This window comes from Melospiza melodia, chromosome 15, assembly GCF_035770615.1.
Source record: "Melospiza melodia melodia isolate bMelMel2 chromosome 15, bMelMel2.pri, whole genome shotgun sequence".
Classification (NCBI taxonomy): domain Eukaryota; kingdom Metazoa; phylum Chordata; class Aves; order Passeriformes; family Passerellidae; genus Melospiza; species Melospiza melodia.
In genome coordinates, this window is record NC_086208.1 from 3,721,956 (window position 1) to 3,747,500 (window position 25,545).

A 25,545-nucleotide genomic window follows, 5' to 3' on the forward strand; every position below is an offset into this window, starting at 1 on the left:
AAAACCCACCCCTGCAGAGCAGCACAGCTCCCCAGAGCCCCCATTTCCAGGCTGGCCCGGTGTGCAGGAGGTGCTGGAATGAAAACCACCCTTCCCAAAGCAGGCAAGGAGCTCCCAGATTGAGTTGGGTAGCTCAAGAGCAGGCAGCATCAGATTCTAGGCAGCAGCTCAGCCCTTTCCTGCAGAAATTTCCATCTGCTCCACTCTGGGATCAGAACTTCCCCAGCACAACTCGTGAGCAGCTCTCTCCCAGATCATGCGCCTCGCTTCCAGCACGGATCAGGAGGCAGCCTCCCCCAGGAATCTTGTCAGAAGCACAGATTTTTTTTTCCCCAAGAGGAACAGTTTTATTCATCATGTTTGTGGCCCAGGCAACCCAAAGAGCTCAGATTGCACTTGGCACCCGAGCAGGCTCGTGGTGGTTTTATCCACAAAAACAGATCTGTTACCTTCCCTCGGCCAGGAATGTGACCCTTGGAAGCACCAACAGGGCGGATCTTGCACGGAAAAAAGGAACAACAAGAGAAATCTCAGTTCTGGCTAAGCCAGGCAGGACCTTTGCTGTGCACAAAGCAGGTGTGACACTGCCAGAGGGACCCTGCTGAGCTGGACAAAGGATGAGGATGTTCCTCATCCCCTTTTCCATCAGCACTTCCCAGATTAGACCGGGATCAACTGGACAAAGGATGAGAATGTTCCTCATCTTCCTTTTCCATCATCCCTTCCTAGACAAGGTTGGGATCAGCTGGACAAAGGATGAGGATGTTCCTCATTGCCCCTTTTCCATCAGCACTTCCCAGACAAGGTTGGGATCAGCTGGACACAGCATGAGGATGTTCCTCATCCCCTTTTCCACTGGGATCAGCTGGACACAGGATGAGGATGTTCCTCATCCCCTTTTCCACTGGGATCAGCTGGACACAGGATGAGGATGTTCCTCATCCCCTTTTCCACTGGGATCAGCTGGACAAAGGATGAGATTGTTCCTCATCCCCCTTTCCATCACCCTTCCCAGAAAAGACTGGGATGCTGCACCTGGGAAATCCTGTGGGAAGGACTGTCAGCCCAGGAGGTTGGGACAGAACTTTGGAAGATCAGAGCTCCCAGTCCTCATTTTGGAACAGGCTGGCTTTGCAGCAGCAATCAGTGAAATCCCCTCACAGCTCCTCGTGGTGCTGACAGACCCTTCATTTCCCAGCTGACAGAGTGAGGAGGGAAGTGAGCAGAGCAGATCCTTCATCAGCTGCTGCAGTTTCTGCTCTCCACACCCAAATTTTCCCTCCCAGCTCACGTTCCTGGCAGGCAGCAACCAAAAAACCTCAACCATCCCTCCCCAAGGCCACAGCCCTGCAGAGTTTGGGAACTGCCCAGCTCTCCAGGCTCACCTCTTCAAGCTGGATTGAGGCTGGGAGCTCTGAGCAGTTGGCACAAGTTCCCCCATGGTAAAGGACAGCACAAGTGCCACCAAAGGCGCCCAAATGAGCTCAGAGCCACCCCCAGGGCTTTACAAACCACTCAGGAAAGCCATGTGGCCCCAAGATGTGATTTCCCAGAAGATTTCGCCCCCCAGAAAAGATTTCCCAAGAGATTTGGCCAGAAGGGAACTTGTGACTGATCTGATTTGCACTCAGTGATTTTGAGAGCAGCATAAAACGTCAGCTGGGAGTCCCCTTCCTCCTGTGCCTCCAAAGGAAAGCCCAGGGGCTTGCCCAGAGCAGTGTCACAATCTGATTTACTGGTCACAGCCACAGCCCACCCTTGTCACCAAACCCCCTCTGGAGCATCACATCTGAAGGTGTCACATCCTTAGAGGGCGTGGGAAATGAATTTGTGGAAAATTCTCCAAGTTTGATATTTGTTTACATACGAATAGTAAGTTTACAAAGTGTGTATGTTTACATACTATGTAAACAAAAATAATATGTTTACATAGTATGTGTTTGTAAACAAACATCAAACTTGGAGAAATTGCTAGAAATTCATTTCCCACAAGAGGGGACTCATTGGTGGGGCATGAAATGAGGCAGGGGTGCCTAAAAGGCAGAGTTAACAAAATCCAGTGTGGAGTCTCAGCCAGTGAAACAAGGTTAGAACAACAGAAAGAACAGGAATGGGTGGCTCTGCTCACCACAGTCCCACCATGAGAGCTCTGTGTCCTTTGAGGTTCCAGCAGGTGCTCTGCAGTTCCTGAGCCTTCCTGCCCTGTCACAGACGTCTTTGGTGGAAAATCCTTTCTTAGGATTTTCCCCTCTTCTGAAAAGCTGTGGCTTCAGCAACAAAGTGTAAACAAAGGTGATCTGCTGCTGTGGAATGTAACCAATCTGTGATTGGTCTCAGGTAGATGTTTAGATTTACTGACTACTCACAGCAGAGTTGGGTCTCACTCTGTGCTGAGACACAGAACTTTTCTATTTTTAGCTTAGCTATCTTCTGAGAACTTTTTTTCTATTCTTTTTAGTATAGTCATAATGTAATATATATCATAAAATAATAAATCAAGCTTTCTGAACATGAGGTGAACATTCCTGTCTCTCTCTTCACCTTGCAACCCTTGCAAGCTCTGTAACACTTCCCTGTGTGCTGTGCTCCAGGGCAGCACTGCAATGGGGATGGCCATGTCTCAGGCTCCCCAAAACGGGATTCCCACATCTGCCAGCAGCTCTGGAATGCCCAGGGAGGCTCCAGCATCACCATCCCCATACCAAGATGATAACCCCCCTTACCAGCCCTAGAAGAGACACAAAATCCTCCTGCACACAGCTGGTTAAGGTGTGACCCCTCTGCAATCTGCCTGGAATTCCAGCCTGCATTTTTCTGCAGGGAGTCCAAACAAACTCACCTGGCTCTGGAGAGGCTGCTGGGCCAAGTGCCAGAGCCCTCTCAGGCCTCATCAACTCAAGCTCAGGAAAAGCAAACTCCTTGGCTGTGACCTTGGAGCTCTTCCAGCAGCAGGGTCTGTCTCGACAGGAAGGGAGAGACAAGGAAAAAAGGGAGGGAAAAGGGCCCTGTCCTGCTTCTCCTTCCAGTGTGACCCCTGAGAGCCACCCGGGGCTGGTGACGCAGAGGGACGGTGGCTGTGGTGACACAGGGACCAGCACACATGTGGGGAGCTCTCCATCTCTTCCAGCAGCATGTCCCCAGACATCCTTTGGCTCGTTTTTGCACTGGGCTGGGCAGAGAAGAGCTTTCCTTTCTTCCCATGTCCCATCTGTCCCTCCTGGTGCTGCCTGGCACCTGCTGTGGGGCCAGCCCGCTCCCACAGGGCCCCTTTGGGACAGGGATCAGCTCAGGGAGGAAAATGGGCACGAGGAATGGGGTGGGGGGAGAACAAAGCTGATGCCTCAGGTTTAGCTTTTCTGTTTTTCATATTTTGTGTGTGGGTCTGGGCTTCATGTTAGGGGATGGTGAGCCCTGTGCACAGAGCAGGGAGACAAAACAATTCCTGCTCTAGCTGGGGACCAAGGACAAATGACCCAAACCTCAGTCCCAAGGGTACAAACAACGTGGGCTGGAGAGAGAAAAACAAGCAGGGTGGGACTGCATGGGCTGGAGTGTAACTGGACAATGAACTCCAATATGCAAATGGAGCAGAACTTATAAAAGTGAGAGACCCCGTGACCAGCTGTCCATTTTTGTGACCATTTTGGGTTCATTTCGGGTGCAGCCCTGGCTGGGCTCTTGTGCTGCCCAAGGGGGATCCATGGAGGCCTTTTAATAAATCCCTGCTTTATTCTTGAGCTCTGTCTGGCCTCTGCTCTAGGTCAGCCTTCACAAGGCATTAAAACAGCTGGGATCTCATCTGAGCAGACAGCAGCTGGCAGGAGCTGAGGTGATTAAATGATGTGTAAGTGAGAATCCTCCAGGCTCAGAGCTTCAGGGCAGCCAGAAAAACCCCACAAAGGGACCCTGAGGGGCCAGCACTGCTTCCCTCCCCAGGAACAGCACACACATCCACAGAACTCACAGAATCACTGAATGGCCAGGCTGGAAGGGACCTTCAAGGTCATGAAGCTCCAACACCTCAGTTAAACCCAGTGCCACATCCAGGCTTTGTTAAACACACCCAGGGATGGGGACTCCAGCACCTCCCTGGGCAGAACATTCCAGAACTTTAATCCAGCACCATGCAGGAAAATGCTGGGACCTGCTGGGCTGGCTCCTCCTGCAACATCAGGGGACAATGTCTTTGCTGACTGCCCCTCTGCCCTGGCTGTCATGTCACCTCCTCCTACCCAAAGCACCCCAAAAGGAACCCTAAAAGCTTTGCTGGCACCCAGGACGTGCCCCAGTCCCACAGCCTTGGCACCTGAGGTACCCCCAGGGGTGACACAGAGGCCACAGATTGGCCACAAACCTCGTGTGGGGTCTGTTCCCAACACGCAGCTCTGACAGCGCCCCAACCTCTCACAGCCAGATGCTGGAAAATCTCTTAGAAATGGGTTTTTCTCTGCTTACCCTGCTCCAAGGTTTTGCTCCAGTTTTTGTTCTTGGCCCCTGCAGGAAAAAAAAAAGGAATTCTGGACCCCCTCTGATGCTTTTATGGCTCCTGGAGTGGAACCCCACAGCTCCAACTCAAGCCCTGAATTAATTCATCCCTGCTGAACCAGCAGACCCTGCTCTTAAATCAGCATTTATTTCAGAGATAGAGGCAGGGGGGGAAACCCTCTCCAAGGGATTTTGGGACACGTTTATGAATATTAGAACACTATAAATATAAAAGGGAACATAAGGAAATAGAAATATTCTCACTGGGTGACATTTTCAGCCCATTTCTGCTTTCACAAATTAAAATAGTTGCCTGGTTTTTATTGTGGATGACGTGGGGCCTCTCAACTCTGTAACCTTAAAAGGGAGCTTTGAGGGCTTGAAATCAGAGCTCCTTTTTTGTTACTTGAACAGGAACATGGAGGGAAGGGAGCAAACCCCACAGGACACAAGTCACTGGGATGTGTCACCTGTCCTGTCTCCGTGCTGTCTCCTCATCAGCCTTCCCAAATCAGAATTTTGTTCCTTTCTCCAGAGTTCCCCTGAGAAAGAGTAAGGCTAAAATGTCCTTATTGCCAAGGACACCTCTGTCCCCTCTTCTGTTGTCCCCTCAGCTCACTGAACCAGCACAGAGCTGGGAAAGGAAGAAAAACTCACATTTTTGGTGTGTTTTGGCCTTTCCTACAAGGACAAAGCTGGGAGCAGCCAGGAAACCTCTGCAAAAAAAGGCAAGTTGATGGGCAAAGGCTGTGCCAGACAAATTCCTGCTGCTGCTCCTGCTGGATGTACCTGCCCAACAAATCCTGGAGAATCAGGGAAAGTCACCTTCACCGATTTTCTGGAATTTATGTGCTCAGGGCAAGGTGTGGAGCTCCAGGATGTGACTGGGACAAACTGGGAATTCTCAGGCTGGGGGAGCAAGGAGCCAACACTATCCCATGGAAATCTGTCCAACACTGCTTGAGGCACTGCAAAAGCCACCTGGGAGATTCTGCTCTGCCTCCACTCCACCTTTTTGCTGGAAAATGAACCAGCAGAGATAAACCAGCCTATTACTGTGCCTGAGTGGGTCGCAGCTGGTGATAGAGAGACGGTGAATCTTGTATCTTGATCAGAAGGCTTGATTTATTAAGATATTATATATAATACATTATGACTACACTAAATAGAATATAGAGAGAGGTTTGCAGAGCTGCTAGCTAAGCTAAGAATAGATAGAAAGAATCTCAAACAAAGTTGTGTCTAGGGACTCAGTCTCCTAGCTTGCACTGGTGATTGGCTCTTAATTATAAACATAGAAAATGAGCTAATCAAAGTGAATCTTATTGCATTCCACAACAGCTAATAACAATTGTTTACTTTCCTTTCTGAAGCCTCTGCCTTCCAGAAGACACAGAAATCTGAAAGAAAAGATTTCTGTGGAAAAATGTCTGCGACACCAGCCCAAAATGAGAGAGACAAGGAGGAGAAGGGCTCCAGGAAACACATGGTGCAGGGCCCAGCCAAACCTCCACCCCCTGCAGGTGTCCAGCAGTGGGATGCAAAACAGGATTATGGAAAACAGGGGAGGAAAAGCAGCTGCTGCCATCCATCCCTCCCTGCTGTCACAGGAGGGAAGCAGCCCCAGGGAGGCCAGCAGGGAAGCAGAGCAAGAGCAGCCCTCTGATGTCACACACAGAAGGTCCCTGCTGACGCTGGGGAACTGTGGCCTGACCTCCTGCTCTGCCAGGGTCAGGCAACACCGACTTCCCAGTCTGCTCCCAGTAAAGCCCAGCCAGGGCTGCTGGGCTGGGGAAGGGAGTGTGAGAGGGGCGGGAGGGATGAACTGAGAGCCAAGCAGAGCAGATCCAACGTGCCAGGGGGAGCTGCCAGGCCACATCCAGGGATGGAGCACAAGGAACAGGCATCAGTTTGCTCTGTCTCTGTCGTGCTCAGCCACCCACAATCAGTGACAAGGACCCTAAAGCCACCCCATGGGCAGGGATCCAGGGGCAGCACAGACTCTCTGGGCACCCCCAAGGGAACAATTCCTCCCTGATCCCCAACCTAACCCAGTCCTTTCAAGCCTTTCCCTGCTGTTCTGCTGCTCCTGCCCTTGCAGAGCCCCTGAGCATCCCTCCCACGGGGCGGCTGCAGAACCACTCCCAGCCCCCTCCGAGCTCCCTGTGTGCTGCAGGAGCTGCTGCAGGAGCTGCTGCAGCAGAGCTCAGTCGCTGCCCAGCCGTGCAGGAGGCAGCAGAGCCTCTCCCCCTCCCCGCAGCTCCCCCAGTGCTCAGGCACGGCTCTGCGGGGCGAGGGAAGCGATGTCGTGAGCGGCAGCGCTGCCAACTTCTCTGCTGCACCGAGTGCATGTGTGCCTGAGCTGCTGCTCCCAGCCAAGCCCTGCCGTTTGGGGAAGGAAATCTGGGAAAAGGCACTTCCAGCCCAAAAAAACCCAAAAAAAAAAAAAGATCCAGGCAGTTCTCAGCTCGCTGGGGGCGGCGGGAAGCAGAAATAGCAGCGAAAACGGCTTCGTGCCAAACGTGGGTCAACAGAGAGATCAAAAATCTCAGGACTGACACAAAAACCACAGCAATGAGCCCTAAATTGAGAATTCGGGTGGTGCAGGAAGGCAAACTGGACGTGCTGGTGGCCGGGAGAGCCTGCAATGCTGCCCAGCTTTGGGCAGGAGCATCTGTGATCCGGCTAATCCGAGGTTATCCCGGAGGATTGGGGCTGCCAGCAGGGGAAGGGAGGGTGCTGAGCATGTGCTCGGTGCTGTGCATGTGCTCGGTGCTGTCCCTGCAATCCAGGCACGGGAAGGCATTAATCCGTTTTCTCACACATCAAATCCGTGTGCGTGCCGAGGGCAGGGACCCAGGAGGGTGTCAGGAAAGCCATTTGTGTCCATCACATCTTATCTGCTCCAGCCTGAGCACAACAGCAGCCCCTCCTTGCCTCCCTCGGGCATTAATCCTCTCGACAGGATTAAAGCCTATCAGCGCAGGGCTCCCCGCAGAGAACAATCCCGGCTTGCAGGGTGACACCGCGATGCTATCGGCGAGGATCACAGCGCTGTGCGGGGATTAGAGGGCAGCACGGCAGCCCGGAGGTGAGGCAGGAGAGCGCTCCCTGCTCCCAGAACCCGCTGCCGCTTTCTCGCCTCGTTAACCCCGGCGCGCAGCCCCAGCGATGCCGGGCCCGGCTCCAGGCCGGGCTTTTTACTGCCCCCACTGATTGCAATTAAAGGCGAACGCCGTTAATTGGCTTTGCACGTGGAGGAACCCACACCGGGCATTTCTCCAGCTCCCACTCAGCCCCTGTCATTTCTTTGTCACTGTCACCTCGTGGTGGCCGTGCCCTCTGCTGACAGCACCACATCCCACCGAGGCTGAGTTTTTAAGGATTCCCACAATCTGAGGGTTTTGGGAAAGCTGCAAAAGGCAGGGCTCAGAGACAGCAGAACTGCAATTAGAGCTAAGTGAGAGCCATTAGATTTGTCAGCAGGAAAGTTATATAAGATGTAGAAAATAAGGACAACTAGAACAATGGTCTGCGTATTAACACTTGGCTAGAATAACTCTCTAAACTACAAAAAAGTTTATCTAGCAAGACATGAGGAAGTTCTAAGGTTAATAATAGAGCTCTGTGCATTGTGTTTTAAGGCTTACAAGTAGGTATTGTATTCAAGATAAGCAAGTACTGTTTTAACAGAAGGTACACGTGTTTATAGTGGTTGGATAGAACTAATACCAATGTGCTTTTGCTTTGTGTGATTGGCCAAAAAACTTTTAAAGTGAGTTGTGACATTAAGTTATCTGCTGCTGGCATCTTCCCATTGTCATAACCATGTAATGAGAGTGATGCTGGAAAATAAACAGCTTGAGATGTGTTCCACAGCAGTCCTGTCCTGTTCATGATCTGTCCATAACCCCTGGCCAGCAATGCTTCCCCTTCCTGCCCTGCTGGGATCTGCAAGACAGCCAGGACAGAGCACGACCCACACAGCAGGCAGGGAACTGAGCAGGGCCCTTTTAATGCAGGGAATGAAACAACATCCAGGCAGAGAGTGGTGACAGATAAACACTGCACAGCTGGAGGGGCCACGTCTCCAGCCCCGAGCCACCTCTTCCCTTCTCCGTGCAGAGTCCTGAGGAGGTTGGAGAGAGGATTTGGAGCTGCCTTCGGTGCTCCCCACGCACAGAACCAGCCCAGCTGCTGCCTCAGCACAACTCACCAGTCCAGCAGAAGGTTTAGGGGGCCCCCCCAGCAAAGATGAGCTCCAGGGCAGCCTGGATGTCCCCTCCTGTGGCCTGCAGGGCCCGCAGGCTCAGCTCGTCGTCGTGGATCCCCATGTCCCGCAGCTGCTGCAGCTGGGGCTGCCACTGGCTCTGCTCACAGCAAGGAGAAGTTTGGGGTGAGAATCTCAGCAGATTCGGTGTGAGAATCCCAGCAGCAAAACCAGCAGCCCTTCCCACTGCCCAGGGTCCCACCTGTTATAGACACACATTATAATATTGGCTTTTTGCAGATATAAAAATGGATTTTAGATGAGTGGTGTTGAAGTGACTTTATTAAAAAGATATGGATTTATTTCTGTTCATTAAGCTCAGTCCAGAATCTGATATCAGTGTGCTGTGTCACAGTGCCTGCTGGGATGGGATAACACCCACTGAGCACAGGGTGAGCACACCTGGACAGATGTGCCACACATGATGAGCACACCCGCACAGATGTGCCAGCCAGCAGCACTCACCCTCTGAAGGCAGAACTGGAGGGGATAGAAAGGAACTAAAACCACAATCCAGGAATCCACATGCTCTGAAAGAGCAGAGCCAAAGCAGAGATATGCTAAACAATTCCTGGAACATGTAAACCAGTTTGGGGAAAAGTTTACTGAGCACAAGGGTCTGTGAATATGCAAAGGGCTGATGTAATTAAAGGTATTTCAGGGGTTAGGGTTAAATTTGCCCCAAACCAGGACATATCCCCAAAGATAACAGGGGGCTCTTGGCTGATGCCACAATAACCTTTGCTCTGTGCTCCTTGTTCCTATTGTCCTTTATTTAACTTTCAAATTGTGGTTTTCAAATGTTTATATTTTCATAGGAGAGTGAATGTGTTTCCCACCCACCTCAGCAGCTCCTGTGCAAACAGCTCCTGAAAGCTCAGTGATGTTGCAAAGTCCCCAAAGCCACCACCCCCTGTGAAATAGCTGGTTTGGTTTGTTTGGCAAAATTTAAAAGTTTAATAAAAGACAATAGGAGATAAAGATAGTAAAGATAATGGCTGGGTGCATCAGCCAAGAGCACATTTATTTTCAGGGATATTTTAAAATACTTTTTCTATTACATTAGCTTGTATATTCACAGATTCCTATGTATATTTACATTTTTCTATAAACTAGTTTATCTGTTTTAGGAACTATTTTGTATGGCTCTTCTTTGGGTTTGCTTTTTTAGAGTATGCATGTTTCGTAGTTGTGGTTTTGGCTTTTTTTCTTTATTACTTTTAGTCTGGGCTTGGTCTATACTTTCTTCAGATGATAAATATTGATAGTATATTACTAGCAAGGTCTTCATTATATGTTGTCTTGATTAAAAAGAGTTCATTTATAACTAGATTAGCTACTACTATGTATAAGTTTTTTGTTAATAGCAGAAATAAAAGTTCTTTTAACATTATACATACAGTATTTATCTTAATATTTGCAAAAAGCCAACACTATAATATGCATTTATAACACCTCCACCCCAGTTCCACCCAGTACTTCTGCAGTGGCTGTGATGATGCCTTGGGACTTTAGATTTTACATTTTTCATACATTTGTAATCCTGTAATTCTTTGTGTAATTCTAATTCTATATTCAGTGTGAGCTGCTGCTTTCCCATTTTGGGCAGACACAACAACTCCTCTCCAGGCCTGGCAATCAAGGACATCTCACTGCCTCAGGCCCCAGAAATGTAAACAAAAGTGAGCTGGAGGAGCAAAATGGGGGCAAACTACTTCACTACCCAAAGGTTTAATTAGAAGATTAACTCCCAATATGAAAACGGACCAAATTTATAGAAGTATGAAAACCTGTGAGCCATTGTTCATTTTTGGGGTCTTGCTCCAAATGTACCTGAAGGCCCTTCAACAAATATAACTGCTTTTTCTTCCCTTAATTTTGTCAGGCCTCTGTTTTTAGAGACTTGGGGGAAATTACTTCACTACCTGAAGGTGTAATCAGAAGATTAACTCCCAACATGCAAATGGACCAAATTTACAGAAGCCTGAAAACTGTGATAATTGGTCCATTTTGAGTGTAGCTTCATCTGCTCCAAAGCCTTTCAATAAATACAACTGCTTTTTATTCTTTTAATTTTGTCTGGTCTCTGTTTTCAGAAACTTGGGGTAAATGTCTTCATTACCTGAAGGTTTTATTGGAAGATTAGCCCCCAGTATGAAAATGGACCAAATTGACAGAAGTCTGAGAACCTGTGACCTGTGGTCCATTTTTGGGTGTAGCCCCTGGGGGGGGCTTCATCTGCTCCAAATGACCCTTCAATAAAAATAACTGCTTTTTATTATTTTAATTTTGTCTGGCCTCTGCTTTTAGAAACTTCTTAACCCCCAATATGCAAATGGACCAAATTTACAGAAGTCTGAAAGCCTGTGATCATTGGTCCATTTTTGGGTGTAGCCCCTGGTGGGGGGGGTTTTATCTCCCCAAAATGTACCTGAAGGCCCTTCAATAAATATTAACTGCTTTTTATTCTTTTAATATTGTCTGGCCTCTGCTTTTAGAGACTTGGGGTAAATGACTTCACTACCTGAAGGTGTAATCAGAAGATTAACCCCCAACATGCAAATGGACCAAATTTACAGAAGCCTGAAAACTGTGATAATTGGTCCATTTTGAGTGTAGCTTCATCTGCTCCAAAGCCTTTCAATAAATACAACTGCTTTTTATTCTTTTAATTTTGTCTGGTCTCTGTTTTCAGAAACTTGGGGTAAATGTCTTCATTACCTGAAGGTTTTATTGGAAGATTAGCCCCCAGTATGAAAATGGACCAAATTGACAGAAGTCTGAGAACCTGTGACCTGTGGTCCATTTTTGGGTGTAGCCCCTGGGGGGGGCTTCATCTGCTCCAAATGACCCTTCAATAAAAATAACTGCTTTTTATTATTTTAATTTTGTCTGGCCTCTGCTTTTAGAAACTTCTTAACCCCCAATATGCAAATGGACCAAATTTACAGAAGTCTGAAAGCCTGTGATCATTGGTCCATTTTTGGGTGTAGCCCCTGGTGGGGGGGCTTTATCTCCCCAAAATGTACCTGAAGGCCCTTCAATAAATATTAACTGCTTTTTATTCTTTTAATATTGTCTGGCCTCTGCTTTCAGAGACTTGGGGTAAATGACTTCATTACCTGAAGGTGTAATCAGATTCCCCCCAATATGCAAATGGACCAAATTTACAGAAGTCTGAAAACATGTGGTCCATTTTTGGGTGTAGCTTCATCTGCCCCAAATGGCCCTTCAATAAACAGAACAGCTTTTTATTCCCTTAATGCTGTCTGGCCTCTGTTTTCAGGTAGCCCAAAAAAGGCACCAGTGATGCCCCTCCAGGCTGATGTCCCACCACAGGAGGCAGCTGGGAGATGCCAGGGGGTGCAGGATTCCAGGGAATGCCACTGACCTGGAGGCTGGGCTGCCCTGAGGCCTGCAGGGCGTGCTGGAGGGCCTGGCTGAACAGGTCGTTGGTGATGGGGGTCCCTGACTGCACACTGGATGACATCGGGGACGTCCCGGAGGAGTGGCCCTAGGAGGGGGTGACAGGTGAGGAGAAGGAACCAGCACACAGCAACACCTGCAGCACCCCTCACTCTCCATCCCAGGAGGAAAGGGAGGTGCCCCAGAGCTGACCAGGCTGTGCTGGCTGTCCCTGGGTGCTGGGAGTGTGTGGAAGATAGGGATCACATGAATTTGCATGAGGGAAGGCACAGCCAGGTGTGCCAGGGTTAGGATCACACAGGGAACTCTTCCCTGAGGGAATGAACAGCCAGATGTGCCAGTCTTGACCAGGACCAGTGCTGGCTGCTCCCTGAGTGCCCAGGGTGGGATGAAAGGGAAGAGAACCCATCCATGAGGGAATGAAGAGCCAGGTGTGCCAGCCTTGATGCAGGCTGGTGCTGGCTGTTCCCTGGATGCCCAGGGTGGGATCAAAGGGAAGAGAACCCACCCCTGAGGGAATGCAGAGGCAGCAGTGGCAGCCCCAGGGTTACCAGGGTGGGATACAAGGGAAGAGAACCCACCCCTGAGGGAATGCAGAGGCAGCAGTGGCAGCCCCAGGGTTACCAGGGTGGGATACAAGGGAAGAGAACCCACTCCTGAGGGAATGCAGAGGCAGCAGTGGCAGCCCCAGGGGTTACCAAGGTGGGATCAAAGGGAAGAGAACCCACCCCTGAGGGAATGCAGAGGCAGTAATGGCAGCCCCAGGGGTTACCAGGGTGGGATCAAAGGGAAGAGAACCCACCCCTGAGGGAAAGCAGAGGCAGGTGAGGCAGCCCCAGGGTTACCTGTGTGCCCGGGGTGGGTGTGTGGGAGCTGCTCTCGGGGGTGCTGGCCAGGGCCAGGGCTGTGGCCAGCTCGCTCTGGGTGATGGGCCGCGGCCCCGCCGCCCCCGCGTAGCCCAGCGAGGCCGGGCGCGAGCCGGACGTGCTGCTGGATGGGGTGGACCTGGTGCTCTGTGTGGAGACAGAGAGAGAGAAAAGCCCCAGCTGTGACCTCTGTCAGTGTTTGTGTCCCAGTCAAACCACACATCCCTGTCCTACCATACCCAAATGTCCCAAGGGTGACACTTCTGAAAGACAAACATGCCAGAGTGGGATGTGCCTTTTTTCCACAGAGTCAGCTGTGGAAACTGGCAGGAAACCTTTCAATCTATCATCCACCAGCCCCAAACCACGGTGATGTTAGCCTGGAACAAAACAATTCCCTGCTACAGGCACATTTGAACCCATATATCCAGTTTTTCGTACAGAACCCTTTGTCCTGTGGAGAGGAAGAGTGCAGAAAAGGCAGGGATCAACATTCCCACGCTCCACTATGGCTGTGAGAGCATTTCCTCTGTTCCATTTTCCTGTTGTGTGTTCAGTACTGAGGAAAGCCCTCTTCTGAGCAGCATGGAAGCAGCCAGGATCAATATGTTTGTCTCCACATCCCCCTGGGGAGCCAGAGCAGCTCGTGCTGCTCACCAGACAGGAAAGGAAGAGCTTGGGAGTCTCAGGGCTATAAATGAAACCCAGAAAGAAGTGCTCACCCAACCTGGCGGCTTACCTGGTGGAAGTCATCTTCATCATCAGAGAGCCCCTCAAAGAGAAAGCCACCTGCAACAGAAAGGGGAATGAAAGGATGTGGGAAAGCAGCAGGAACTGGGAGCAGATCCCCGTGGAGTTTTTGGCTGAGCACCAAGGTGACGTACCTGGCATGTCGCGGTAGGAGCCCAGGGCCATGGCGCGCGAGGACGTGTCCGGGGCTGGCAGGGGGGTGCTGCCCGCCACCGAGTGCAGCACCAGCACGATGGCGTTCACCAGGGCAGGGTGAGCCGGGATCAGCCTGGGCACAGACGGGCACGGCTGAGCGAGGGCACGGGGCACGCCAGGAGCCAGCCCTGAGGCACCGCGGGCACTGCCACCACTGCTGGCCCAAAGTCCTTCAGGCAGCCAGGGATCCTTCTGGATCCATGCTGGACCTGCCTTGGATCCTCCTGGATCCACGCTGGACATGGCTTTGGATCCTTCTGGATCCACGATGGACCTGGCCTTGGATCAACAAGGATGCTTCTGGATCCATGCTGGACCTGGCCTTGGAGCCTTCTGGATCTATGCTGGATCTGGCCGTGGATCACCAAGGATGCTTCTGGATCCATGCTGGACCTGGCCTTGGATCCTCCTGGATCCATGCTGGACCTGGCCTTGGATCCTCCTGGATCTATGCTGGATCTGGCCTTGGTTCACAAGGGATCCTTCTGGATCCACGATGGACCTGCCTTGGATCCTTCTGGATCCACGCTGGACCTGGCCTTGGATCACCAAGGATCCTTCTGGATCCATGCTGGATCTGGCCTTGGAGCCTTCTGGATCCACGATGGACCTGGCCTTGGATCACCAAGGATCCTTCTGGATCCATGTTGGACCTGGCCTTGGAGCCTTCTGGATCTATGCTGGACCTGGCCTTGGATCACCAAGGATCCTTCTGGATCCATGCTGGACCTGGCCTTGGATCCTTCTGGATCCATGCTGGATCTGGCCTTGGTTCACCAAGGATCCTTCTGGATCCATACTGGACCTGGTTTTGGATCCTTCTGGATCCACACTGGATCTGACCTTGGATGTTCTAGATTTATGCTGGCCCTGGCCCAGGATCCTTCTGGATCCATGCTGGACCTGGCCTTGGTTCACCAAGTACCCTCCTCGACCCAACCTTGCCTTGGTTCACCAAGGATCATTCTGGACCCCATACTGGACCAGGCCTTGGCTCACCGAGGATTCTTCTGGACCCATGGTGGACCCAGCCTTGGATCCTATTGGATCCATGTTGGACCTTGTCTTGGTTCACCAAGGGTCCTTCTGGATTCACATCAGACACTTTCTTGGTTCTCCAGGATCCCTCTGAATCCATGTTGGACCTTTCTTTGGTTTCCCAAGGATCCTTCTGGACCAATGCCAGACCTTTTCTCACTTCTCCAAGGATCCTTCTGGACCCATGTTGGACCTTTCCTTGGTTCTCCAAGGAGCCCTCTGGACCCATGCTGGACCTTTCCTTGGTTCTCCAAGGATCCCTCTGGACCCATGCTGACTTTTCCAACATTTTCATGGGAGCAGCTCTCTGCTGCGAGCACTTCACCCGGGTCTGAACCCTGATCTGGAGGCTATGATGGCCCTGCCTCCCACCAAACACCCTCTGGATTAACCCAAGTGGTGGATCCACGTTTCCTGAGAGGAATGACCCAGCCTGGGAGGCAGGAGCAGAGCTCTGTCCCACCCAGGTGACACACAGGGACACAAAGGCACTGCTGAATCACTGCCCCAGCTCGGGGAACTTACGTGTCCAGCATGTTGGGGTCTGCAAACACAGAGAACAGATCCTTGTCCTGCAGAACTCCTGCAAAGGACCAGGAAAGGCAGTGAGACAGGATACACAAAAGCCACAGGGACAAATAAATAGCAATTGTTTTCCAGGAAATGACTCATGAGTAAACACCACAAACACTCCCCATTGTTCCTCTGAAGCCTTTGTGTTCCCAAAGAGGCTCTTGGTCACACACCCCAGGGACAAAAGGAACAAAAGGGAAGGGGCTTTTTCCTGCAAATCCCATGGGTGCTCCACCTCAAGGGCAGAGTGGAGGCTGGGCCCCAGCTCCCTGCAGCCAGGCTGGGACTGCATCCCAAATTCCACCAGCCTTGGACTGCCACCATCCCACAACAGGCTGGGTTTAGTGAACCATTCTGTGATATCCCAAATTCCACCAGCCTTGGACTGCCCACCATCCCACAACAGGCTGGGTTTAGTGAACCATTCTGTGATATCCCAAATTCCACCAGCCTTGGACTGCCCACCATCCCACAACAGGCTGGGTTTAGTGAACCATTCTGTGATATCCCAAATTCCACCAGCCTTGGACTGCCCACCATCCCACAACAGGCTGGGTTTAGTGAACCATTCTGTGACATCCCAAATTCCACCTGCCTTGGACTGCCCACCATCCCACAACAGGCTGGGTTTAGTGAACCATTCTGTGACATCCCAAATTCCACCTGCCTTGGACTGCCACCATCCCACAACAGGATGGATTTAATCCACCACTTTGGAGCACTTTGTAGTGGGGAGAGAATTCCATCCCTCCTCTCCCTGACCCTTCTGAAGCCAGGATCCATTCCCAAGGAGGGAATTTCATTCTCCCTTCCCTGATCCTTCTGAAGCCAGGATCCTTCCCTTCTTTCCCTGATCCTTCTGAAATCAAGGAGAGAGCTCCAGCCCTCCTTTCCCTGGCCCTTCTGACGCCAGGATCCACCCCCAATGAGAGCTCCAACCCTCCTTTCCCTGGCCCTTCTGACGCCAGGATCCATCCCCAAACCACCAATGGAGCACAACTGACACCTCAGCAGTCACCAACTCACGCTCCAAAGGGACAAAAAAATGAGGGTTTTTTAACTCTCTCTTCTCCCTGCCAGGAATTCAACCTAGATTTGTGTCTGTCCCTTCCCCCAACAGGAATCCAACCTCTCCTCAGATCCTCTGGATCACAGCCACTCACCCAGAGCCACGGGGTCGCTGCTGAGGCCGGGAGTAGCCACAATGATCTGATCCAGGGATTCCTTGTTTCCCAGCATCTTGAAGACCTGCCAGGGGAAGCAGAGCAGGTTGGCAATGTCACTCACTGTGGGGGCGTCCCCAGAGGGAGGGGACAGCTGAATTCCCCCCCTCCCAGGAGCAGAGCACTCACAGCATCTCTGTAGGCAGGGCTGCTGTGCAGGGCAGTGTGCAGCACACGGAATTCCCGGACTGCTGCCACCTTATCCACGGGCTCTGAGGGGAGAAAACACCACAACAAAACAGAGCTGGGCCTCTGTCAGCCCTCAGAGCCATGCACAGCCCACTGGGACCTCCATGCTGCAACAGGGATCCTCCAACATCCTTGGATTGGGTGCAGTCACCGCAGAGTAATGACTTGCTGCACTCTCACATCATAAAAATAGTCAGGAATATCCTCCCACATGTGCCATTAGAGGAATGCCAGCTCAAGCTCCTGTTTTTGTACAGTCAGGCACTCAGCAGCCTGCTCATCCCTGGGGCTTTGCTCCACATCCCCTGACAGTGCCCTAGAATGGATCACAGGCAATTAAAGATGGCATGATCCCTCTCTCCATGGCACACAGCTCATTGCTTAACTCTTGTGTCATCAGGAAAATCAATACCCAGGTGCTGCTGGGAGTTCCCAAACACAGGGATTCATTCCCCTGGAAACCTCCACAGCAGTGAACCCCTAGAGAAGCTCAGTCCCTATTAAAACACATCCCAAGGAGAATCCAAGGGGCAATCCCCACAGCTCCTCACCTGGTTTCTGGTCAGGCTCAGGCCAGGACTTGCGCAGGACATGGACAGTGGAGCCAGACTGGATTCCATAAAAATCCAGGGTCTGGTCATCCCTCAGCTTCCGGCCACAGTAGATCAGGTCTGGGGGGAGAAACAGCTGAAGATAAACACCTGTGGTGCTCTCACAACCAGCTGGGGGTCTCTAAGTGTGCCTTGGAGCCCAAGGGGTTACTGAGCAGCTGGGTAGAGAAAAACACAGGGAAGCTGTGGAGCTGAGCACCAGGAGGGAAATCACAGAGCTGATCTAGAGGGGATGGCAGAGTCACCACCTGCGTAAGAGCTGACCTCCCTCTCAGCTCCCGTGAGAGCTCTCACAAGGACACAGAGCTGGTGGAAAGCCCAAATATTCCCGAACAAGGGCACTGCCGCGGCTGGAGCGCCGTGATCCCAAGGAAACAGGGAAGGAACACCGAGCCCTCCCAACAGCAGCAGCGGCATGTTACATCCCGGCCGCGGCGAGGACGGGCCGAGGGTGTCCCCAAGCGGCGGGACAGCGCCAGGCTCCGGCGGGGCACGCACCGATGAGCTCGGGGTCCGGCATGGATTCCTGCAGCTTGCCGGTGATCAGCTGCTTGAGGTGCGAGATGCTGCAGCCGCCCAGCGGGCACTCGCCCAGCTCGGTCTCCGGCAGGCGCAGGATGGCTTTGGGGGCCAGCGGCTGCTCGGCCAGCTTCACGGCGATGTGCCACTCCGGCAGGGCCATGGCGCCTGGGGACACGGCCGAGTGACACCCCGCACACAGCGAGCCTCCCTCCCTCACCCATCGGGCACAGCCAGACACAGCCCCGGCGCTCAGCGGGGTCCCGGCCATGGCTCCTCCATCCCCAGAGTCCCGATCCCCGTCAGCTCAGGGGCCCGGCCACGGCTGCCCGTCCCCAGGACCCCAAGCCCCGTCTCAGCTCAGGGAGATCCTGGCTGTGCTCCCCCAGATCCTTCCCCTAAGCTCAGGGAGATCCTGGCTGTGCTCCCCCAGATCCTTCCCCTAAGCTCAGGGGGATCCCGGCCGTTCTCCCCCCATACCCTCCTATCCCCTCAGGGGGATCCCCCGGCCGTGCTCCCCCAGTTCCTTCCCCTCAGCTCAGGGGGATTCCGGCTGTTCTCCCCCCAGACTCTCCCCTTAGCTTAGGGGTATCCCGGCCGTGTCTCCCTCCCCTCCCGACCTCATGGGGGCCCGGCCGTGTCGCCTTCCCCTCCCCATCTCAGGGCGATCTCAGCCATATCTCACTCCCCACCTCACGGGGATCCCGGCCGTGTCCCCCTCCCCACCTCACGGGGATCCCGGCCGTGTCTCCCTCCCCACCTCAGCGGGGCCCGGCCGTCGCCCCCCAGGCCCTCCCCGCTCCGTGCTACCTCACCCCAACGGACCGGAAGCGGAAGTGCTGTGCGGAACGCAGTGCGCGCTGGGAAATCGAGTCCGGCAGAGTTGGAGGTAACGCCCTCCCGAGGCGAAGGCGCTGCTGATTGGCTGGCTCTGCCATGACCAGCCAATGGGCGGGCGGCCGAGGGTTTAAAGACCGGAGCGCGGCGAGGGGTGCGCAGTGCCGTGTCGCTCCCCCGCCACAATCACCTCTAATTAACGCTACCTCAGTAATTAAGCGGCTGCCATCCCTCCCCCGTGGGCGAGCAGCTGCCGTCGATACCCCACCAACGCCGGAGGGCCCAGCTGTGCGAAGCTGCCCGCTCTTCAGCACTATCCGCTGCTCCATCTCCTCATCCTCTCCCAAAAAAGGAGAGGCCACTGCTCCGGTGACCAAGTTCTGTGCCAAGGCACCGACTTTTTCTGACAAGAAGAGCTGTTTGTGTTCTAAAAAAAGCCAAGTTACCATGAAAGTCCAGTCAGGCTGCAAGAGCCACATTCCAGGCACGCTTTGCTGCCTAACAGCTCTTAAAATGGTCCGAGCAGCACAGGGGCCGTGATGGGATTTAAAGAGAATTCAGAAAACAAAATTCAAGCTAAGCTTTAACTTCAAGCCAGCTCAGAATCCCAAATCCTTTCACCCCAATAAGGGGATAGAGAACCCACCCCTGAAAGAAAGCAAGCACAATCAGCTTTTATTTTTTAGTGTTTAAACCTGGGAAGTTTATTTCTTTTCCTATAAAGGAACCTAGAGGTGACAAGGTGACAAACCTAACTTTAGTGTCATCCTATGGGTGTTACACGGGGAAAGTGAACAACCCTCTGCCCGAGGAAGAGGAGCCTAACGAGCCATTAAAACACACACACATACTAATTACTAATCAGTACCTGGACAAGGGAATGGAGCAGTGGAATAACAAGGTCTGGGGTGGCAGGGGGTGCTGCTGGCAGGGAGAGGAGGGTCAGGGGGTGCTGCCAGCAGGGTTCAGGGTTTGGGGGGTGCCAGCAGCCCCTCTAGAAGCATTTCCTGTGCACGATGGAGGGCCCGGACTCGTCGTACTCCTGCTTGCTGATCCACATCTGCTGGAAGGTGGAGAGCGAGGCCAGGATGGAGCCCCCGATCCACACGGAGTATTTGCGCTCAGGGGGGGCGATGATCTGCACCAGGAGAGACACAGAGAGAGAGAGAGAGAGAGAGGGGGGTCAGAGCTGTGCCACCCCCTGTGCCCACCCTGCCCTCCCCACCTGTCACTGGCACATTTCCTGAAAAACCCCTTCTGAAGCAGGATTTCTTCTCCTGCTTCAGCTTCTCCCCGTTTTGCTGCTTTGGAATGTGATTTTGGAGATCATTTTAATTTCATGACCAATCGTGGTCCAGCTGTGTCAAGGCTCTGAGGAGTCATGAGTTTTTATTATTCAATTCTTGCTAAGCATTCTGATGGATCCTTTTTCTTTAGTATGGTGTGGTGGAGTTTGTGGGTCCCCAGCATGAGGGAAGAGATGAGAATCTTGACTCAATAAATCAGCCTTCTGAAACATGATTTTATGATATATATTATTGTCACAGACCTATTTTATGAAAAATCCTTTTGCTAGGATCTTTTTCTCCTGAGAAGCTGAGAGGCCTCAGAAATGAAATGTAAACATTGATTATCTGTTGCTGTGGAATGCAACAGGTGCATCTTTGATTGGTCTCATGTGGCTGTTTTTAATTAATGGCCAATCACAGTTCAGCCGTTTCAGACTCTCTGGTCAGTCACAAGATTTTATTACCATTCCTTTTCCTTGCCAGCCTTCTGATGAAATCCTTTCTTCTATTCTTTTAGTATAGTTCTAACATATCTTTTTCTTTTAATATATATAATAATAAATCATCCTTCTGAAACACAGAGTCAAGATTCCAATCTCTTCCCTCATCCTGGGACCCCTGTGAACACCACCACATATTACATTAAAAGAAAATGATATATTAAAACTATACTAAAGAAAGAGAAAGGCTAGCAAGGAAAGGAATGATAATAAAATCTTGTGACTGCTCACAGCCAGGCTGTCATTGGTCATCAAGTGAAAACAATTCACATGAGACCAATCCAAGATGCACCTGTTGGTAAACAATCTCTATTGTTTACATTTCTTTTCTGAGGCCTCTCAGCTTCTCAGGAGAAAAATCCTAGTGAAAGGATTTTTCAGAAAACATGTCTGTGACAGCAACAGCATAGCATTCTTTTACTATAATATCATAAAATAATAAATCACCTTTTTTGAGAACAGAGGCAGATTCCTCATCTTTTCCTTTAGTACAGCATTATAATAATATATAATATACATTATAATATATACTATAATGTATTAGCTTTCTGAGAACATAGAGCCAGATTCCTCATCTTTTTCCTTAGTGTAGTTTTAGTATAGCATTCTTTTAATATAATATAATAATAAATCAGCCTTCTGAGAACATGGAGGCAGATTCCTCATCTTTTTTAGTATAGTTTTAGTATAGCATTCTTTTAATATAATATCATAAAATGATATTATAATACTAGATCAGCCTTCTGAGAACATGGAACCAGATTGCTCATCTTTTTCTTTAGTATAGTTTAGTATAGCATTCTTTTAATATAATATAATAATAAACCAGCCTTCTGAGAATATAGAGTCAGATTGCTCATCTTTTTCTTTAGTATAGCATTCTTTTATATTATCACAAAATAACAAATCAGCCTTCTGAGAACATGGAACCAGATTCCTCATCTTTTTCTTTAGGGTAGCTTTAGTATAGCATTGTTTGAATATGATATAATAATAAATCAGCCTTCTGAGAAGATGGAGTCAGATTCCTCGTCTTTTTCTTTAGGGTAGTTTTAGTATAGTATTGTTTGAATATAATATAATAATAAATCAGCCTTCTGAGAACACGGAACCAGATTCCTCATCTTTTTCTTTAGTATAGTTTTAGTATAGCATTATTTTAATATAATATAATAATAAACCAGCCTTCTGAGAATATAGAGTCAGATTCCTCGTCTTTTTAGGGTAGCTTCAGTATAGCATTGTTTGAATATAATATAATAATAAATCAGCCTTCTGAGAACATGGAACCAGATTCCTCATCTTTTTCTTTAGGGCAGCTTTAGTATAGTATTGTTTGAATATACTATAATAAATCAGCCTTCTGAGAAGATGGAGTCAGAATCTCATCTCTCAGCTCATCCTGGGGACCCTCACAAGCAGCACCCCCTGCCCACCTTGATCTTCATGGTGCTGGGAGCCAGGGCCGTGATCTCCTTCTGCATGCGGTCGGCGATGCCCGGGTACATGGTGGTGCCCCCGGACAGCACGGTGTTGGCGTACAGATCCTTCCTGATGTCCACGTCGCACTTCATGATGGAGTTGAAGGTGGTCTCGTGGATGCCACAGGACTCCATGCCCAGGAAGGAGGGCTGGAAGATGGACTCGGGGCAGCGGAAGCGCTCGTTGCCGATGGTGATCACCTGCCCGTCGGGCAGCTCGTAGCTCTTCTCCAGCGAGGAGGAGGAGGCGGCCGTGGCCATCTCCTGCTCGAAGTCCAGCGCCACGTAGCACAGCTTCTCCTTGATGTCGCGCACGATTTCCCTCTCGGCCGTGGTGGTGAAGCTGTAGCCCCTCTCGGTGAGGATCTTCATGAGGTAGTCGGTGAGGTCGCGGCCGGCCAGGTCCAGGCGCAGGATGGCGTGGGGCAGGGCGTAGCCCTCGTAGATGGGCACCGTGTGGGTGACGCCGTCGCCGGAGTCCATCACGATGCCCGTGGTGCGGCCCGAGGCGTAGAGGGACAGCACGGCCTGGATGGCCACGTACATGGCCGGCGTGTTGAAGGTCTCGAACATGATCTGCGTCATCTTCTCCCTGTTGGCTTTAGGGTTGAGGGGCGCCTCGGTGAGCAGCACCGGGTGCTCCTCGGGGGCCACTCTCAGCTCGTTGTAGAAGGTGTGGTGCCAGATCTTCTCCATGTCGTCCCAGTTGGTGACGATGCCGTGCTCGATGGGGTACTTGAGGGTGAGGATGCCCCTCTTGCTCTGCGCCTCGTCGCCCACGTAGCTGTCCTTCTGGCCCATGCCCACCATGACGCCCTGGTGCCGCGGCCGCCCCACGATGGAGGGGAACACGGCACGGGGCGCGTCGTCCCCCGCGAACCCCGCCTTGCACATCCCCGAGCCGTTGTCCACCACCAGGGCAGCGATCTCCTCGTCCGCCATCCCGCCCGGCCTGAGGGCAGAGAGACAGCAGGGTGGCACTGGGGATGGGCAGGGATGCACCAGGGAGGGTGGGAGTTTAGCCCTGAGGGGTCTGCAGGGCAAGGCAGGGAGGTTAAATATCGCTTTATGCCCTCAGAACACGCGTAGGAATAAATGCAGTCCCCCAGAGGACAAGCACAGGGCTGTGGAAGGCGTCCCTGTCTGTGGTAGGGGGTGGGAGTGAAAACATCCTTGAGGTTCTTCCAACCCAAAATGTTGTGAGATTCCTGTCGTGTCCCAGGGATCTGCAGGGATCCCCCTACACAGCCCCCCAGCAGCACAGACCTGAGGGAATTAAGGTCCCCAGCACCATCCCTGCCAGAGCCCACACACCCCAAGGGCCCGAATACACGGGGGAAGCCCTAATTCCACCCAATGGCTGCAGCAGGGGATCCCAACCTTCCCTGAGGGACCAGACAGACATGGAGAAATCCCAAATCCCACACTCAGAGCCTGAATAAACATTGGGGAACCCCCAACTCTGCCTAAGGGCCCAAACAGGCATGAGGGGGAGCCCTAACCCTGTCCTGAGAGGCCAAACAGACATTGGGGCACCCCAACCCTGTCCTAGGAGCCCAAATATACATCAAGGGACCCCTAATCCTCCTTAGAGCCCCAAAGAGACATTGAGGGACCCCTAACACTGTCCTATGATGCCAAATACACACCGGGGGACCCCTAACACTGCCTTAAGAGGCCAAATTGGGGAACCCCTAACCTGCCCAAATAGACACGGAGGGGGCCTTAAGCCCCGTCTGAGGGCCTAAGTTGACGTGAAGGGACCCTAACCCCTTCTCCGAGAGACATAGCCCTAAAATGCCCCCCGAAAGCTCCAACGTACACGGAGAAGCCTCTAAATCCCCCTGAGAGATCCTTAACCCCACGCTGAAGGCTCAAAGGGACACAGAGAACCCCTCTAAACCCACCCTCACAGCTCGAATAGACATAATGGGACCTTAACACCCCTTCCGAGGGACCCCTAAGCCAAGCCTCAAAGCCCAAACAGCCACGGGGCGACCCCTAAAAGCCATTCCCAATGTCCCGCTGGGCTCCGGACGGTCTCAGGGCCCCGCTCACCCTCACGCGCTCCCTCAGCCACCGGCGGCGCCTCCTCCGCGACTGCCGGGCCCGCGCGCCGCGCGCGCTTTTTATACCACCCGGAACCGGAATGGCGGCCGGCAGCGCGCTCTCTGATTGGCTGCGGCTTTCCCTCTCCCTCCCCTCTCCCCGCGGGCCGTTCCCGGAAGCGGCGCGGGCGCTTCCGGTGCTTCCGGCCGGGCGAGGAAGGGGCGGGAGGGGGAAGGAGGAAGGGAAAGGAACGGGAAGGGAAAGGAAGGGAAAGGAAGGAGGGGAGGACGGACCGGAGGAAGGAGGAGCTGAGGCGGCCGCGCACGGACCGGCGGGACCCGCCACGGGAGGTAACGGGGGAAAGCGCGGTGCTAAAGGGCGGGTGGGGTGGGGGGGGGGGGCGGGGGGTCCCTCGGTATTTCCGCCGGAGGGGAGGGTCGGGTCGGAGCCCTCGGTGAATCCAGCGGTAAAAGCTAACATTAATTAGTTAATTCATTAATTACCGGGCCTCGGTGCGGGTTTAATTCTCGCAGGCGGTTCCCGAGCGCTGTTTAAAATGGGGGTTAAAGGGGCCGGGAGGGCTCGCACGGGGCATTGAAACCCCGGTGTGGGTGGGGGAAACTCGGTCCGCGCCCTCCGGAGTGCGGGAACGGGCTCGGAAAACCGGGGAGAACGGGAAGGTGAGGGGGGGGGACACGAAAAATGAGCCTGAAAGTGAGGGAGGGACATAAAAAATGTGGGGGGGGGACACAAAAAGTGACAGAAGGGAGAGCCTGAAAGTGAGGGAAGGACACAAAAAGCGGGGGAGAGACACCAAAAATGATCCTAAAAGTGAAGGAGGGACATAAAAAACGGGGGAAAGACCCTGCAAGTGAGGGAGGGACACAAAAAGCGACAAGGGGAGACCCTAAAAGTGAGGGAGATAAGCCAAAAGTGACCCTAAAAGTGAGGGAGGGACATAAAAAATGAGGGAGGGACACAATAAGTGACAGAAGGGAGACCCTGAAAGTGAGGCAGGAACACCAAAAATGATCCTGAAAGCAAGGGAGGGACACAAAAAGCAGGGGAAAGACATTAAAAAATGACCCTAAAAGTGAAGGAGGGACATAAAAAACAGAGGAGAGACACAAAAGGTGAGAGAGGGACACCAAAAAATGACCCTGAAAGCAAGGGAGGGACACAAAAAGCAGGGGAGACACATCAAAAATGACCCTAAAAGTGAAGGAGGGACATAAAAAACGGGG

At 52.1% G+C, this 25,545-nt stretch overlaps 2 protein-coding genes across 4 annotated transcripts; both read right to left on the reverse strand.

Annotated features, from left to right (window-relative positions):
* Nucleotides 1–333: 333 nt before the first annotated feature.
* On the reverse strand, nt 334–18,983 carry UBL7 (ubiquitin like 7). Of its 3 annotated transcripts, none has more exons than XM_063169416.1 (12): nt 18,961–18,983; nt 18,125–18,313; nt 17,567–17,686; nt 16,956–17,038; nt 16,767–16,851; nt 15,556–15,613; nt 13,932–14,065; nt 13,787–13,836; nt 13,027–13,194; nt 12,147–12,269; nt 8,702–8,855; nt 334–497 (listed from the first exon to the last, which is right to left on the reverse strand). In XM_063169416.1, the coding sequence occupies exons 2-11, from the start codon at nt 18,306–18,308 to the stop codon at nt 8,718–8,720; spliced, it is 1,143 nt and encodes a 380-aa protein (XP_063025486.1). In that variant the 5' UTR covers nt 18,309–18,313; nt 18,961–18,983; the 3' UTR covers nt 334–497; nt 8,702–8,717. The 3 variants fall into 3 exon arrangements, with proteins under 3 accessions (XP_063025486.1, XP_063025484.1, XP_063025485.1); XM_063169414.1 differs by lacking the exon at nt 334–497 and adding an exon at nt 8,477–8,614 and having other exon boundaries at nt 18,961–18,981; XM_063169415.1 differs by lacking the exon at nt 334–497 and adding an exon at nt 8,477–8,614 and having other exon boundaries at nt 18,906–18,976.
* Nucleotides 18,984–19,655: 672 nt separating this feature from the next.
* On the reverse strand, nt 19,656–24,394 carry LOC134425126 (actin, cytoplasmic type 5). The gene is made up of 3 exons (XM_063169418.1): nt 24,311–24,394; nt 22,208–23,204; nt 19,656–20,120 (listed from the first exon to the last, which is right to left on the reverse strand). The coding sequence occupies exons 2-3, from the start codon at nt 23,192–23,194 to the stop codon at nt 19,977–19,979; spliced, it is 1,131 nt and encodes a 376-aa protein (XP_063025488.1). The 5' UTR covers nt 23,195–23,204; nt 24,311–24,394; the 3' UTR covers nt 19,656–19,976.
* Nucleotides 24,395–25,545: the final 1,151 nt, after the last annotated feature.

Coding starts and splice junctions, on each gene's coding strand:
- UBL7 (XM_063169416.1), bottom strand. CDS start 18,308: ATGGCCCTGCCGGAGTGGCACATCGCCGTGAAGCTGGCCGAGCAGCCG. Junction 17,687..18,124: donor GCCGGACCCCGAGCTCATCG/GTGCGTGCCCCG, acceptor TTCTCCCCCCAG/ACCTGATCTACTGTGGCCGG. Junction 14,066..15,555: donor GACCCCAACATGCTGGACAC/GTAAGTTCCCCG, acceptor GTCTGTGCCCAG/GCTGATCCCGGCTCACCCTG.
- LOC134425126 (XM_063169418.1), bottom strand. CDS start 23,194: ATGGCGGACGAGGAGATCGCTGCCCTGGTGGTGGACAACGGCTCGGGG. Junction 20,121..22,207: donor CCAGCACCATGAAGATCAAG/GTGGGCAGGGGG, acceptor CTCCTGGTGCAG/ATCATCGCCCCCCCTGAGCG.